The following is a 16,697-nucleotide window of genomic DNA, read 5'->3' as shown; positions in this document are numbered from 1 at the left end:
CAGCAGCAACTTCAGTTTACTCATTTCTAGAAAACTTTTATGAAAGGCGGCTTTCAGAGACCGACTGCAGCGTTGTCCAAGAAGAACAATAACGACAAACTTCAAGATAACCAACAGATAGCCTGCCATTGTTGTAATAACAAAAGTAAGTTGATAGCAAGCCATTTTTTTTGGCTTTCACTTTCTGTCATGACAACGGCCCCCACCTGCTCATTAATATATCATCAGCTCAGTTAATTAACCGTTAACTTAACGTAAGCTGAGAGAGCAACATCCGGATATGGGTGAAGGTATCAGATAGGTAACTTTGGCTAACTTGTTTGAAAAAAGTTTTTAAACTATGCTGTCCATCGACGGTAGGGATTAAGGAAGTGTTTTTTTTCTTTTTATTCTTATCCTAACAGAAACGTTTCGGTGTTTTTTTCCCCTTTTATTTTCTTTATTTTTTTTATCCTAATAGAAACGTTTCACTGTTTTTTTTCTTTTATTTTTGTAGTTCTTATCCTAACAGAAATGTTTCAGTGATGCCCGACGTCGAGCCGCTCAGATTCCCATCAAGGGAGGAAAGACCAAGCCAGCAAGGTGAGGCGTTTTCAAGTCCATTTAGGCCTACTTCTTCATTTAAATTTTTTTTTTTTAATGCGCACTGTGTAGATTTGGCAGGGAAATTTGAAAGTTGGGAAAGTCTAACAATTCTATGCTATATTTTATGAATTAACACACAAACTTCATTCAAAGGGAAAACGGGTCTCTTCCTGGACCTTCAAGACTATCGTAGAGTTTTAATGTAAAATAACGTTTGTATCTGCAGACTGAATCATGAGGATACACTGTATTGTCACTAAAATATTTTCCATAACATGGTTTTACTGTTGTGCCCTCCCACCATAACTCCTCTGCGTTTTATCTTCAAACAGTGTTTAAGGGATCACTTTTTCCCGAATATATACTATAGAATCTGTAAATTTCTCCAACCTTCACATGATCTGATGGTAATACTCACTTACTTACATTAAACTCACACTCAATACAATACAGATCTTTCAGAAGCTGAACAGACTATTGTCAGTGACGGTTTAGCAATCATTGTTCATCTTGACCATTTTTAGTAGTCATCAAGACTAAATGTGATAAATACCTACATGTTGTCAGGTCAGCGCTTAAGCTGGACTACTCACCAGACAATACAAGAAGCTAGGGAATACTTGTGAAAACAGTTTGATCCATTAACTATTTAATATCAGTGAAAGAATATCTAGTGAAGATGACTGGCTCTCAGTTTCATATGGGCCTGCTCTGTGGCAATAATACACCCCGCCTTTATGATTTAGAGCTTATTCAGCCCACTGATGACATATTACCTTACCACCTTCCTACCCCACTTGGTTTTTTTCACTGTGTATTATTCATCTAAACTGCTCAGCAACAGATGGCTTATATTTCGGGTCTCCCTGCAGTTTTTTCCTGGATGGTTCTTTTGGTCTGAGTCAGCTCAGGATTAAGCCGTTCTTTTGATTTATCAGACATCACAGTAGGAGTCGTTATCACATGTGGTAAAGGTTTCATAGTCTGAGGTAGAGTGCAACCTAGATCTTCTTACTGATTTGAGTGCCTCTTTCTCCACAGGGGTCTATCAATTATGCCAAAATATAAGAGGCCGTCTTTTTAAAAAGATGACAGAGGGAACAACTCATGTGAACACGACCGGAGGAAAAGTGTCTGACCACAGGCATGACTGAACATGTGATACCAGTTCTTACAAATTGTGCATCAATCACAAAATAGGGCTCAAGGACTACATTATTTTGAATTTTTCTAAAACAATAAATGAATTCAAGTTTATAGACACTGAATTGTAGTAGAAGTCACATTCTGTGTATGAATGATAAATGAGAGACAGACAAGGTTTTGCTACCAAGATTAATTTCATCTTCAATATATTAGCCTGTTAAATTCACCCAGGTTAAATTTACTTGTGATTAAGAAGGGCTTTGTGCAATAACGTACATTGAAATATACAATATATGTAAGCTATGTTGATGTAAATGATGTTTATCTGCACCACTGCTGTTTTTTTACCTTTTGTCAGCCAGATGGCATCCTTTCACCACCAAGAATTCCGCCCCTTGGTGTTTTTTGTTTTTTTTGATGGGGATGTTCATGCGAGTTGCCATTGCTCTTTCACTGAAGGTTTCAGTATATTTCACTCTACAGGCAGAATCTAAAAAAAAAAACATCTCTCACAGCCAAACAGATTTTTTTTTTGTCATAATCTTTGAAACTATACTGTTCAAACTAAAGTTTGTTGTTTTCTGAGTTTTTCCAGTGAGGGGGAATTCATCAGTTTGTAATTACTGAAACCTTTCAGGGATTTAGTGCCATTATGTAAAGGAAATTGAAGTAGGAATTGGCTTTCATTTGCCTTCTGAAAGTTTCATCACATAGCTCTCAATTTTGTGTGTTCCCCAAGACCAAGCAGATCTTCAAGCCGTGTGCTCTGGCAGACATCGCACTTGTGCTTTGCTCAACAGTCCCTCCCCGTATGTCAACAGTGTCCTTTACCATATCCAGGAGCTGAAGATGACGGTGGAAAATTGGTGTCAGCAGGTAAAATCTTTGACACATTGTATCGCAGGTCTCAACTAGGAGTGAAATATTTATTCATGATTATGTTTGCCCAAAATTAGTCTGGAAAATATCAACCACAGATCCATAAGGGCAAGCACCAATACAGCAAAACTTTGAGGTGAGGTGTTTTTCTTTTCACATTGTTCAGTAAAATGTAATTGTAGTAAAACAACTGAAATGTGTTTTCCTTTTTCTCTATAAATTTCAATCCAGAGATTCAGATACCGCATCAGCGATGTCTACAGAGTTGTTTGTTGAAGGCTTCGCAATCAGTGCAAGAGGTGAACACATTTTGTTGATACAAAAAAAACATACTCATTTCTAAAAAAAAAATGTCTTTTAACCTTTGTCATGCAGTTGCAAAGCAGTGTCCCATTAGTGGGACTATAATGGAGTTCCACATTTCACTTTCCAGAGATGATTTTTAGATTTTTTCTTCCACAATTCCAACCATTGAACAGGGGTTCTCAACTGGTGGGTCACGGCCCAGTTGTGGGTCGTGGAATCATTTATCAGTGAGTCCCAAATACGGGCCTGAAAAAAAAAAATAGCATCCAAAAGTCTGTGAGGAGCTTTTTAAATGTCTTTCTTTTGTTCAGTTTCTTTCTTCAGTGACATGTTTGACTGAGCTCAAATGTGATTGGTCGAAGAATATCATAAAATTTGAGTCGCGTCTTTCAAGCAGTTGGAGGTGCGGACAAGTTGAGATCCACTGACGTGGACCATGTTTCAATGCATTTACATTTTATAGGTGGTCGAAGTGTGCAAAATTAGCTTTGCAAAAAGATGTCTTTGATTGTTTATGTGTTGTTTCATGTAGGTTAAAGGGATGATCCAGTAAGTTACCTGTGAAGTTTGTCATTTTCTAGAAAGTTGTCCATTATCGCCACAATTGAAGAAAATAAATGATGTCCTGAGAGAGGTTGTGTATCTGATTGAGCGACTGGAAGCTGATAGGCAGTATGCAGAGGAAGCTCTTGACAAAGAGAAGAGGAGAAAACTCTTTCTGGAGAACAAAGTGGACAGCATCTCCCTGTGGAAGCAGAAAGAGCACTCTTTTGTCGTGCAGAAAGGTCAGTGTTCAAAAAGGAGATCCATCTTCTCCTCTCCTCAAACACATATTTGAATCTTCAGAAGTTTTGTAAGACTCTTGATGTCCAAAAAAACCCTTTGGAATGAATGAATTACTTCTTCCTTTAAATCTTTTCTAGAGCATGAAGCTTGCATAAGAGACATCACTGAACTTAAGTGGCAGCTGAAAATGGAAAGGGAGAAACTTTTTCAAGCCGAGGAGAAACTGTCTTACACTGAGGTATTGAACCAGCGCTTACAGGAGGACATTAGTTTTGCTGAAAAACAACTTCCCATCGTGCAAGAAAACATGGAAGTTCAGAGAGGCCTCATTCATCAAATCAACACTGCACAAGCTGAGGTAAGCTTGAGTCAGATGTTTTCCCTTTTTTAAAGACTGTATTGATGGTTAATGTCTTAGGTTTGCCTCCGTAGTCCCGTACAGATAAGCCCTAAACCACATTCCTCTACAGTTTGTACTCTTGAAAGTTACCGTGATGAATTGAGCACATTCGTTCTTTCTCTCCTACACACTTGCTCTATTCTACCTCTGTTTTTAATCCACAAGTAGCACGGCACCAGGGATTGCAATGTTTGTCGGTCTATTGGTCCAGTGTTCATCCAACACTTTGGTCCACAGTAAAATCATTTTAACAATTGACTGAATTGCCGTGAAATTTGGTCCAGACTTTCACAGTCCCCAGAGGATGAATCCTAATAACTTTGTTTAATTCACTGACTTTTCATTTAGCTTTTCTCCTAGTTAATTTCTTCTGTTCAAGTCAAGATGCATCCAAATCTAATGACCCAATACAACCTCAACTGCACTTTGAGTTGTATGTCATTTAAAAAAATAAATCAAATGGTGCTGTTACAGTCAGAGTGATGTGTGTGTCACCTTTGATTCCAATTCTGTGCAGCTTTACGCTTGCTAACTGAAGCTACAGTAAATAAGAAACCATTAATGTGAAAGTGGCTTCCTGTTGGTATAGGATTCAGAACACCTCCTTTGACTGAGTATAACTTTGTAAATATCAATACTTTTATACATCAGTGGAAATCCTTTCACCTCCTTCTTTTATTAGGCGGATGAAGTTCGCTCAAAAACCAAGAGTGATCTCTCGCTGGTGAGGAATGAGTTTAAAAAGACGGAGCTGCAAGCCAATAAGGAAAAGAAAACACTGGAATCTTCACTGCTGTCGAAGAGGAATGAGCTTGCTAAGAGATTGTGAATATTTTTCCTTCGACAAAAATATACAGGTTCAGCACAGAGGGGGATGTTTAGTCTCACTTTGTTTGACCTGAACTGTTGTGACTTCTGTCCTTCACTTCTTTGGCTTCTAATCTTTTGTTAGCGTTCATTACAAACAAATCTTTATTGTGGTTTTAAAACAAATGTCCCGATATATGAAAACAAAGCACTTTTCACAATGTTAATATTTGCATATCATTTTTATTTGACGCTGGCAACACAAACACCAGGTCAAGCTTGACAGTGCTTCACAATGACTACATTAAATTAAAACTTGCTATAATCACAGTAGAATTTGAATACAAGGTGCTGTATGCCATAAAAGTGAATAATTCAGCTTATTTAAATGTATAATTTCAGTTTAATTTTCACAGGTAATGTTGTTTTCTCTCCAGGGAAGATTTAAACTCGCTGAAAGGGCTCGAGATGGAACTTTGTGCTGAAATAGTGGATGCTGAAAGGAAGGTTGATCTGACTGATAGAAAGAGTGCTGCCATAAAACAACGTATTCCTGAAATGATTGAGTTCCAGAAAACTGAGAAAGACAAGGTTATTATATTTTCAATGTGTAATTTAAAGATTTGAAATGTGTGCATCTTTTTAACGGTACTAAAAGGGGGTCATATTCATGTTTTACTTTTCTTTTTTCACAGATTGTGGAATTAAAAAATCGAATTGAAGAAGAAATGCAAAGCAATATGAAATTAAAAGAAAAAATAATGTCACTTCAAGAGCACATTGAGAAAACGGTTTGTCTTGTCCCAAAAGTGTTAAAAGCACTTTATAATGCTACTGCTGCTGAAGTGTGTCTCTTTAGTTCATTGAGTAGTGCATTGCACATAACTGCTAGACTATGATTGGACTTTCACTGAAGCTATGCATGTTAATAATGTTTGAATTCATGGCACTGTAAGGTGTTTTGCGTGTGCATTCACACAGTCGCACACACTATATGTTACGTTATCCACAGAGACTCAGTGGGGAAGCAGAGGTTTCCTGCACAGAAGAGCAGCTCCTTTCCAAACGTAACGCCTTCACAGCTCTTCGTAAAGAAAACATGGCGCTTGAACAGGATGTAGAGGACTACAAGAGGAAACTTGCTGAGAGGTATCATGTCCGAGTGAATTTTAATGAAACATAATTAGTCCCATTATCCCATATTTAAATGACTGTATACAGTAGTAGTCGTCTTATGTGGGTTGAATATCACATCTCTGTGTGTGTGTGTTGTTTTTTTTTTTAAAGTGAGAAGGCTGTGAGGCAGATGCGTGAGGAGAGGAAGCAGATGCTCCAGAAAATCATTGACAATGACGAGCAGTGGGAAAAGGCCAAGGAGGAAGTGACCCAAGTTGTCGCCCAGCACAGTGTCACCCAGACTAAACTGGAAGAGCAGGAGCGGCTCACCTTCATGGAAGAACAGCGGGCCCGGGTAAATGACAACATATGTGCACGTTGTGTGGACACGGCACGGGTCACAGTTTGTAAGGAAAATGTGAGATGCCTGATGCTCCCTTCAGTGTTTTGTTTTTTTTGAGTTCTCGTTTTATGCTCTGCAGAAAGAGATAGAAAACCTGAGGAAAGATCTGACAGGTCAGATGACTTCCCTGGAGCTACTGAAGGTAAACACATGAGACGTGTCTGTGTTTCACTATGACTGACTTCATTTCACTCTGTTTGAATGGCAGAACAATTAGAGCGACAACATTTGTTTTTCTTTCTTTTTTAGGAGGTTTTCATTGTATAAGGGTATCTCCATGTTTAAATTTATTAAGAGATGAATAACTAAGAATAATCACAAGACAAGTAATTGAACATTCATTGTTTTCGTAAGGTATTCTTACTGCATGGCTGTATTCAATTTAACAATGTTAACGTTCCCACTCCAGTTATATTACCTCCTTTTTTTTTTTTTTTACCCCTAAACGTGTTATAATGAAACAACATATTTCTCTCTTTATTTACTTTTACATCAGAGTCAGTGTTCAAATTTAAATGAAGATTTGAATCGACAACAAAGGAGATCAGCTATAACAAACAAAACACTTCAGAAAGATTTGGATGAGGCTTCCTCAGCAACAAATACTCTGGAAGCAAAGATTAAGGTACCAGTAACATTCCTTAAAGATGTGACAGATTGTTTAAAAAAAAAATTAGATGGTTGAATTCAATGACAATTTTGACTCATCTTTTCTGTGTGTAGAAAATCAAGCAATTGACGGAAACGTTTGAAAGGATGGAGTGTGAACACAAGAAAATACTACTCAGCCTGGACAAGGAAAAGAAACTCAAATGTGACCAACTGAAATCTGCTCAGGTAAGAAGAGAAAACTGAAAGGTTGAATGAAGTGACTCTGTGTGTCAGAGGACAGTCATGAAGTCAGGTTTGTGTTAGAGCAAGGCACAACTACAGAACAAAAACATCCATTGTTTAAAGCGCATTGAACGACAATTGTTTTGTTTCATTGAATTTCTTTTCAACACAATTTTTTTTCTCCACAGGATTTACAAACTGTTACTATAAAGAGATATGACAATACCGTGAACAGGATCAGTGACCTTACAAAGAAGTGCAAAGAATACCAAGATGCTTCAGATAAGATGGAAAAAAAAGTTGAAGGCATGCCAGAAGCCATAGCAGAACTTCAGTAAGTTAGTTTTAGATAAGAAGCACCCGATATTATAGCTCATGAAAAGAAATGGGGTATCATTATCGCAGAATAAGTAACCTTTACCTGCAATTAATAATCAAAGCTATTTCTTTGATCTAATGTTTTCAGTATGACTTACATGTATGTCTTAGTTTGAATATGAATTTCATGCATTGTTCACATTTTTTTTACTTCAAAAATGAAAATATATTGCCTCTATGTTTGATTCCTCCCTGCAGAAGTGTTTTTGATGTGGTGGACTTCAAAAACAAATCAGCTGCTCTCATAATGAGCACTTTACAGTCTGATATTAATAACTGCCAACAACGAACACAGCGATCCATAGAGACACACTCGGCTCACGTTACAGCAAGGAAACAAAAAAGGGAAGATTCCAAGGTAACAAACTGTTATTCAGTACAACTCAAATACATGACTTCTGCTGTTCCACATACTTTCAGACAGGCGGTGGGAAAAAAAACAAAAAAAAACAAAACATCTCATTGTTTATATGTTTGTGGATTAGTGTCAGCACATTGCTTGTCACAATACTTCCCTTAAGATGCAGAGAAAAGAGCTGCGTGCAATTAAAATTACAAGCCATGGTCAATCTTGTTTAAGTGTTTTTCCCACAAATGACAACTCACTGTTGGTGTAGTCTTTTTGTCTGGACGAGTTTGATGATGCGTGTCATGGTGAGATGCAGTGCGCATTCTGTTACCTGTAGGCCAACATTTTACATAGCAATTAGACTGTAAGCACACAGTTTAGAACATCAAATAAGCATTACATGTCTGTCTTTTTCCATAACAATGTCAGAACATGAGCACACTGTGCACAAAACGGCATCTATTTGAACCCTCTTTTTTGTAAGAGAAACCCCTATTTATTGTAAGGTTTTCATCTGCAGGATTATCAGCCCCAGCCAGAGCCTCTTTGCTGATGGGGGTTTCACATGGCTTATCTAATGTGAAATCGCCATGTGGTATATAGTTTCATTAAACGGTGATCAAGAATGCATTAGTTCAAAACAAGAAAAGGCAATGGAGCTTAAGCCGCCATGCATCCAAGTGCAGCAACTTTAAAGAAGTTGTTGGCGTGAGACAATTTAAGAATTAGAAGTCTTCCTCATAGACACAACTCCCATTAGCCAGATAAAAGTTATTCATGCAAAGAAGGGTTTAGTCTTTTCACTCGACGGAATAAGATGATATAACAACAATACTTCTCACCAAATAAAAAGATCACAGAGAATGAAGTTGTGAGGAAATTGGTCACTTTAATTGTTGCGACCAATATAAAGCACGCATAATGTCTGCATTAGCATAACATAATAAGCACAGTGTGCATTCAGAGATCACAGTGCATGAAGCACATTGTTAGAAACATCCAAATATTCTTAAAGAAGAGATTTCTTCTAAAAAATGCCGACCTAATACTATGCTTTCATGAGCTCCTGTGAGCTGCAGCTCCTCTTTTATATTAGGGACTTCTATTGGTCCATATAATTAGAAACCTGGTCATAACGTGCATGTGTATGTGCTGTATGAAGAACAACCTACACTTGTTCTCAAATACATGAACACAGGATGTATCAAGTTGAAAAAGGTTGACATGTTTCACCTGAGGTGTTCTCTATTCACACCCTAAAAGAATTTCATCTTTCATACATGCTCTTGTTTTTTTAATGTATTTGATCAGTGCCTGTCGTATGGTGAGCACAAAGTAAACAATGCAAACTGCCGACGCTATCAGTTTCTTATGGGCAATGAAGTGTAATTTGTTCCATTTACACTTCACAACAGCATCAGATGGGCTTTGTCAGTGCTGCATGGAGTAATTAAACCTGAAATCAATAGCAGGCATTTGTCATGTTTACAGCCCCTCTTTCTGCTGGGTTAAACTCATCACTTTAGTGCTGTTCTGTTTTACTGCAGAGACACACTTCATTATGTCTGCAGGTAGAGTTGAGATATTCACCAGCCACATATCCAGCACTCAGGAAACACTGTTCACATAAAAAAAAAGGACATGCAGAGAGACACTTTCAATTTGATTTATTTGCCTGATTCCCCAGAAAAGTGTCCAGTGTTGTATGCTTACTATTTATATCGTGTTCATTTACAGTACAAGTACAGAAAGGGCATAATGTTGTGTACACAGTGTAGAGTAGTGAAACATAGAGTGTCCTCTCACTGGCCCATGTGCTGTTTTTAAGTATGTACAGCTCTGTGTATCGACTGTGCACTATGAACATCTTTAGGTGGGTATCTCTACATGACTGACTGTGAGTGGTGAAAACATTGATCTCTGTGATCATACAGTGTGTATTTTACATCTGTACTGTACTTAATGCTGCCTTAGCTCTTCTTCCTTTGGTCAGCGAGGCTTTGACCTGCAAACATTGGTAAATTAGCCGTCAAACTCACACTGATGGCTCTCATTGTAAAGTTCACATTTATGATGGGGAGATTAAAATCCTTTTAACTTGCTCTGTGTATCTGTGACAGCAAGGCATACACTGATCACATACACCAGATTGGTGTCAGGGCCAATGCTAACTCTATTAATCCAATGGGGAATCGGCCATGAAGTGATTGATCTCCATTAAATACTGTTTGTTACCTTTGTCAATTACATTAAGTAAGTCGCATAAGATGACCAGCTTTGTCTAATCACTGGCCTCATGATATCGATTTGACTGACTTGGTAAGAGTTACAGAAAAATGATTTTGAGAAAAAAAAGGAAAACTGATATGATTGATTGGTCAGGTGTTCCTGAAAGACATATTAGAATCAAGACTGTGAGGAAAAAGCTGCATCAGTGCATCACCAGTGGGATGATCTACCTTCATCATATCTGACCTTTTGCTCATGTTGCCTTGATGTTTTTGTTTTTTTAACAGTGACTGTAAACACAGTATTTTCCTTTATGAAACCTCTTTGCTCTTCTGTATGTAAAGGAAGCCCTAATAAATGCACTGAAGGAGAACAAACAGCTGGCAAGCGAGTATGAAAGTCTGAAGAAGATCCTCATGGAGGCCAAACAGGAAGCCGTGTTCGCTCTCAGCGAGAAAAACCATGCACATAAATCGCTTCAGTATTTAATACAGGTACAGTTCTTTGAACTTTTTCTCATATATTACTATATTTATGATATGACTACCATCACGCTCTCCCTTTTGTGATAGTTTTACGACATATAGAAGATTATGTGCTCTGCTATCTTATGTTGTGTTTCCTCATGTTCTATCACCAGATGCACTAGAAAGCTCCTCCTCATGTGTTCAGTCTTTTAAATAAGGTTTTAGTTTTGCAAGCAGTGAGGAGGTTACTGCAGCAATCCAATAATGATGAGATAACTTGAGTGGAGGAGGATGATGGATGTGACATCATGTAATGATAGCTATGTGATTTTGCCACCGAGGGGAGTCAAGAGGGAGGTACATGTAAATACTATACCATCTTGATGATGTTTTTTCTTTTTTCTTTTTTCAAAAGATGGTCAGAGGTGAATCGTTTTATTAGCGACAGTGTTACAAATATTCCTCTGCTCAAGATGGCTCACACACCATTTGTTAGGGATCAGCAGAAAACACAGGTTAGAATCAGACAACGCGTGTGCATCCAGTTCTAAAATATCAGCAGAGTTCTCGATTAGTTGAGGGAGACAACGCAGCAGCATTTTAATGTTTAATCTCTATAGTTTTTGACACTATTTAACTGGAATAGAATTAAACATGACAGGCATAGCACCAGGAAGAAACCACACTGCTCCTGCAAGAAAAGAAAAAAACATATTATTTGTTCCAAAAAATGACTAATACCTTTACTTGAGCAATTCCTCATCTAACTGCATGAATGTTATCAAGTGAAAAATGCATGCAAAAATAAAATCCTGTGGACAGGATTTTCCACGCTCATGATCAAAGCCTGATTTTCTTTTACTCTGGATTCAGCTTTCACCATTTTTGTTTGTTTCAACTCCACACTCTTACAACAGCAGCCTCTCGGCTAGTGTCTCATGCCTGAATTTAGTTTTTTTTGTCTTTTCTTTACAAGCTTAGGATCATCAAAGATGTTCCTGAAATGTAGATGTAGGCCTTTTTATATTTAATCTGATTTAAACAGGAACGTTGAATCCCTCTTCTTTCATGTTTCAAATCTGTTATCTTTAGCATGTATTGCATTTTCTGTCCTACTGCAGTTAGTATTAATGTGTCACAATGTGACTGCTCATACAAGACTATGAACATTGTCAGGATCATTTGAGAGATCACAACATGAGTGCATGTGTATGAGATGCCTCACACCAGTCATTTGTGTGTACAAAGCCTATAATTTATTTAATTAGATTCCACTGAGGGACACAATGAGAACCATCTTTTAAGTATCCTTATATAGAAATGTAATCCTGACAGCAGGCGTTCATGCTATATAGTTTAAGTGACAGGTTTAATTGAACCCTTATTATGCTTTCACAACAACCCCTATACAAATGCCTTAAATATAAAAGTGGAAATTAAGTCCAAAAAGATGCATTCTATCACAAACGCATTCACTTGCATCCTGCTTTTTCAAAGACGTACAAATCGAATCATAAACGTGGAAAACGGAAACATCGAATAACATTGAGCAACAAACGCTGCCCTTTGAATCAATAAAATATTTCCCCTCCAAATAAATAATAACATGTCCATAGATATTCAGATAGGTCAGTAATTATTCAGAGAATAGACAATGTATTTATTTATTTATTTTTAAATAGAAATACTGTAATGCTTTTTGCACCGGATATTACAACATTACAATTCAACAAGTATAAATATATTCAAATATGAACATCTCCCCCCTGAAAATGAAAAAAATAAATTAATCAGCATCTGATTGCACTTGTCTCTTGTAAAAACCCTCCATATTCTACTGTACATGAAAGCATCGCCTTGTTTATGTGGAGGCTTGCAGCTCTTAGTTTTAACAGGGTACACCATAAAGAGCATTCTTGTTATTGTCTTTCCTTCAGGAGCTGATGACTGAGCTAATTCGCTTTGGTTTTCAATGCACTGGGGAACACATTGCCAAGCAATGATAAGCTTTGTAGGAAGAGTCGAGAGATGGAGGAGGGAAGAAAAGCAATGGCATCTATCAGAATTTAAACCTCTTTGCTTGAAACTGTGTTCAAATAATAAAGCAAGCAGCATGTCTTTCCAAGAGACTAGGAATAATTTCTGGTTTCAGTGGGGGGTTCATGACTCTGTGTGTATGTGTAAAATATGTCTTGAGGGGATTGGTATAAAGTTAAACTGGGTGAAGTAGAAATATTTTACTCATCAGCTTTGCAGTCACAGAGTTTGCCTCGGCTAGAACAAAACTGCTGAAGCATTTAGAGAAAATTAACCCCCCATCCTGGCAGCCAGATGTGACTGGATTCTGATGAGTGCACACGAGTGGGCAGAGAAACCAAGAGACTGTGAAATTCCTGTCAGGCCCGTGTACTGCAGAATGGGCTATTGACTGCTTTCTCTATTCCCCTCCATCATTCTTCTTGAACACTGCCATTAATTTCCTCTCCTGCCTTACCAATTCCTTTTCTCTGCCTTCTCTCCCTCTAGCTCTCTTTGTTGCAGAAGAGGATGCACAAAGCTTTGGTGAAATACTTCAAACAACGCAGCCTCTACAGCCAGGCTGAACTGGACCGGTGCCAGGCTCTTTCTCAAGAGACCGACCAGAAAATAAAAACAGCCCAGGTATTTGTACAAATAAATGTAAAACAGCCGGGAAACTTCACAACTCTCCCCATTCGTTTAAATGGTAAAATCGCTTTATTCAACTTTTATCCCAGTCTAGGTGTGCTACCGGATGAAAGCGTATTCTTTTCCATACTACAGTAACTCCATGTTATGCTTGGCATTGTTTGAGCCTCACCCGGCTTGTCGGTTGCCTTGTGTCTTCTTTGCCAAGCAAGGGCAGCCAGGCAAACACCCACCAAGGCTTTGTGCCTCACTGCTATGGCGAAGTTAAAGACACCACTCTTACATTACAGTCTATACATTCACTCGTCAGATCACAGACTCGCGTGATGGATGATATGTCTGCTACAGCGCCAATGCAATGACTCCATGTCTGAGGCTAGCTCTGCCTCTCTAGATAACTCTTTACACTCTATACACAACACACCGTGCTTGCTTACATTGCATTAAAGATGTGAACCTGTTTAGCAGGGCCAGATGGGACTTTTAAAGCTGTTTCAGAGCGAGGTTGGAAGGTATCCCTGTTACAGGCTTTGCCTGTCGAGCACAGGAACCCGCTGTCTGTCTTGCAGAAGAGTAGCAGCATGTTCTGCAAGGTTGAGAAGTAAGGATCTTCATTTAGAGGATAATCGGTGTCTAATCTGTGCTGTGATGTGAGATGAGGTCAAAGCGGACAGAGAGACAGTGATGAATCTTTATGAAATATCCTGTCCAGCATTAGTGCAGAGCCAGGTGGCATGCAACCACGCTGTGAACCACTTTCTCAATATTTTTTACTTATTTTTTTTCATGCTCTATCAATATTTGTCAGTCGCAGTCTGTGCTTCTGTATACAACCTATTTTGTTTTTGTTGGTTAATTGTTTTTATTCCAAAAGGTAATTAATTCTAATCACAGGTCTGTTGAAGTAAAATATGCTCAGATTAGATCTTTTCCACAGGAGAACTGAGTAAAGATACTATACTATTAAGTGGTTTCCCTCTCAGTTCCTCCTCCTCCTCTGACTGCTGACATGTTTTTTTTTTTTTTTGATGGGTCTGCTTCAGACATTACAGGGAGCAGCCATGTCTCGCTGGCCCATCCTGAAAAGGCCCCAGCAGATCACAGCTCAAGGCAGGGAGGAGTAGGGCACAGGGGGAGGAGCTATCAGAGAGCCGCAGAGTGTGAAGGACAAAAGAGCTGGTGTATTCAAGCGCACCACACCGTCACCCGTCACAGCTCAGCACAGGGTCCATCAGAGCAAGCAGCACTCACTTTAAACAGGCTCCTCGTGAACAGTCCAGCTCAGGGTCTCTCCTTAAAAAAAGTACATGATGAAAAAACCTTTATTTTAAAAAAAAAAGAAGAAAAAATGACCTAGATGTATGCATCGTCATTATCCACAAAAACGTAATAACAGTATGTAGATAGTGATAGTGTGGGTGGTATTTCATGAATAAAGCAGTTAACACACAGATAACAATAAGACGCATCACATGATTAACAGATTAACTGTTAAAGCTTTGGATGATATCACAACAGATAACTGATACCAGTTGTGACTGGAGTTTTACCAGGCTGAATCCAGATGAGGCCTATAGTAATCCATCATGTCCACTTAACCTCACAAGCAGAACATAAGAGAGGTCAGGTTAGCGCTTTCACGGCTATGGCGTGCTTGATTCAGAAGTAAAAAGGCATCTTTCTCAAAAGTAGCTCGAGGGGGAGGAAGACCGGGGAACCCTAGGGTGGTTGAGTGGGTGGATAGGAGTGGGTGGCGGTGGGAGTGGGGGGCGGCGGGCTGTCATCCTGTTACACTCCTGCCAGAACTGGCAGTTCAGCTTTGTGTTCTGCAGTTTACACTAGGGATGGCATAATTGACAATGGCTAACAGCGGAGAGCAGTGCAGAGCCTTGTTGAATGGCCAGTAATGATTGGAGCAGACGCCCACTGCCCCAGTCCCAGGGGAAAGTAATCCAAGATCCTGTTGCTGATATAATTGTTAGTCAGAGAATTTCTGCATGACTAGGCCGGTTCAGATTCCCAAGCTGGTTGACAGTGCCAGGCAGTTTAATAGAAAAACTGGATGCTGAGGTTTTTAAAACAGAAGAGCACTGAACCTGGACGCGGTTCACCAGGAGCCTCTTGTTCTCCTTCTTCACAAAAATAAGAACAAGATGGTAACTTTACTCTCACACTTTCAGATCCCCCACCAGCTGTTTGTAGGATGTACAAGTTTGTACAACTGCATTTTTGCAAAAGCAGCATTTTCTTAATTAGCTGTTATTATTTGTTCCCTTTTTTTTTTTTTTCAAACAGGATGGGTTGTCGGAAGATATTCATCTCATCTGTGCATTCCTGCAAACCTTGACGGATGACTCTACTACCACTGACGAAGCCGGGGTGAACAAACAAGCCCGTCCAGATGCCGCTGGATTGAATGAGTAGATGCCTTCAGTTCAAACAGCAGAGTAATTGGACATTCACCTGTACCAGACAACTTACTTACCCTAGCACGCTTCACTATTCCCCCCTTTACTTGCAGCAAATCCATAACAATGAAACAGGTGACTTTCATGCTGCTGTCAGGACTGATCTAATTTTAGCTGGGTGAATGATTGCAATTGGCTTTGCCTCATCAGATAATTAATCTATGTCACCATTAATTGGAAAAGAGAATAATTACAGGCAGTGTTGACAGAAATTCTACGCTTCTCCAGATTCCAAGATCTAATTACAACTAGTGAAACCCTGTGACCTTAACTAGCACTTAGTACACCTTGGCCACCTTGACCATGCCCATGTGAAGACCACTGTGTCATGAAAGACCCTGTTTTTGTTACCCCCTCTTCCCTCCGCACTCCTTTCACCCGCCTCACTCCGTGAAAGCTGTCTCCCTCAATCACTTTTCAATATTCAATCTTAATTTTGTGGAAGTTTAGCATTTTCAATGAGCTGGAGATGAATGATTAATGAATAAATTTAAATGCTTCATTTTGTCCATGGATCATTAGTTAAGTCCTTTGTGGGAAGGACCTGAGAAAGGAGTGAAAATTATTGAGACATTAGCCTGAAGCAATCCAGGGGTAAATAGTGTGCACAAAAGGATGTTGTGTGTGCACTATCCACTGGCTTTCTAAAGAACCCTGGGGAAACTGTTTTCAATTTGGAATCTTAACTGAATCACATTTAGTACTTGTAGAAAATTGATTTTTGTTTCATCATGTTTCAACAATGTCATACTAATGGTACACACTAATGCCTGTTCCACATAGACTTTCAAAGTGAACTCAAAAGATTTCTGTCTAAAAAATACACAAATATTGCTTTAATCTGACTTGTTTCATATTTTAATATACATCAAAACAC

The 16,697-nt window shown here is 38.8% G+C and overlaps 1 protein-coding gene across 2 annotated transcripts; it reads left to right on the top strand.

Annotated features, from left to right (window-relative positions):
• Window positions 1–207: 207 nt before the first annotated feature.
• On the top strand, window positions 208–16,322 carry ccdc178 (coiled-coil domain containing 178). 2 transcript variants are annotated; one of them, XR_013779643.1, is made up of 21 exons: window positions 208–301; window positions 497–582; window positions 2,471–2,607; window positions 2,688–2,746; window positions 2,842–2,909; window positions 3,498–3,701; window positions 3,840–4,060; window positions 4,785–4,927; window positions 5,347–5,500; window positions 5,605–5,700; window positions 5,922–6,058; window positions 6,197–6,380; window positions 6,508–6,570; window positions 6,925–7,053; window positions 7,152–7,265; window positions 7,451–7,596; window positions 7,839–7,998; window positions 10,563–10,712; window positions 13,212–13,346; window positions 14,396–15,508; window positions 15,648–15,743. XR_013779643.1 is itself a non-coding variant. In XM_079349382.1 (20 exons), the coding sequence occupies exons 2-20, from the start codon at window positions 525–527 to the stop codon at window positions 15,774–15,776; spliced, it is 2,487 nt and encodes an 828-aa protein (XP_079205508.1). In that variant the 5' UTR covers window positions 208–301; window positions 497–524; the 3' UTR covers window positions 15,777–16,322. The 2 variants fall into 2 exon arrangements, 1 of the variants encoding a protein (XP_079205508.1); XM_079349382.1 differs by lacking the exon at window positions 14,396–15,508 and having other exon boundaries at window positions 15,648–16,322.
• The last annotated feature ends 375 nt before the right edge of the window (window positions 16,323–16,697 follow it).

Source organism: Symphodus melops (genome assembly GCF_947650265.1).
Source record: "Symphodus melops genome assembly, chromosome: 7".
Lineage (NCBI taxonomy): Eukaryota > Metazoa > Chordata > Actinopteri > Labriformes > Labridae > Symphodus > Symphodus melops.
This window is presented reverse-complemented; position numbering and strand designations above follow the sequence as displayed.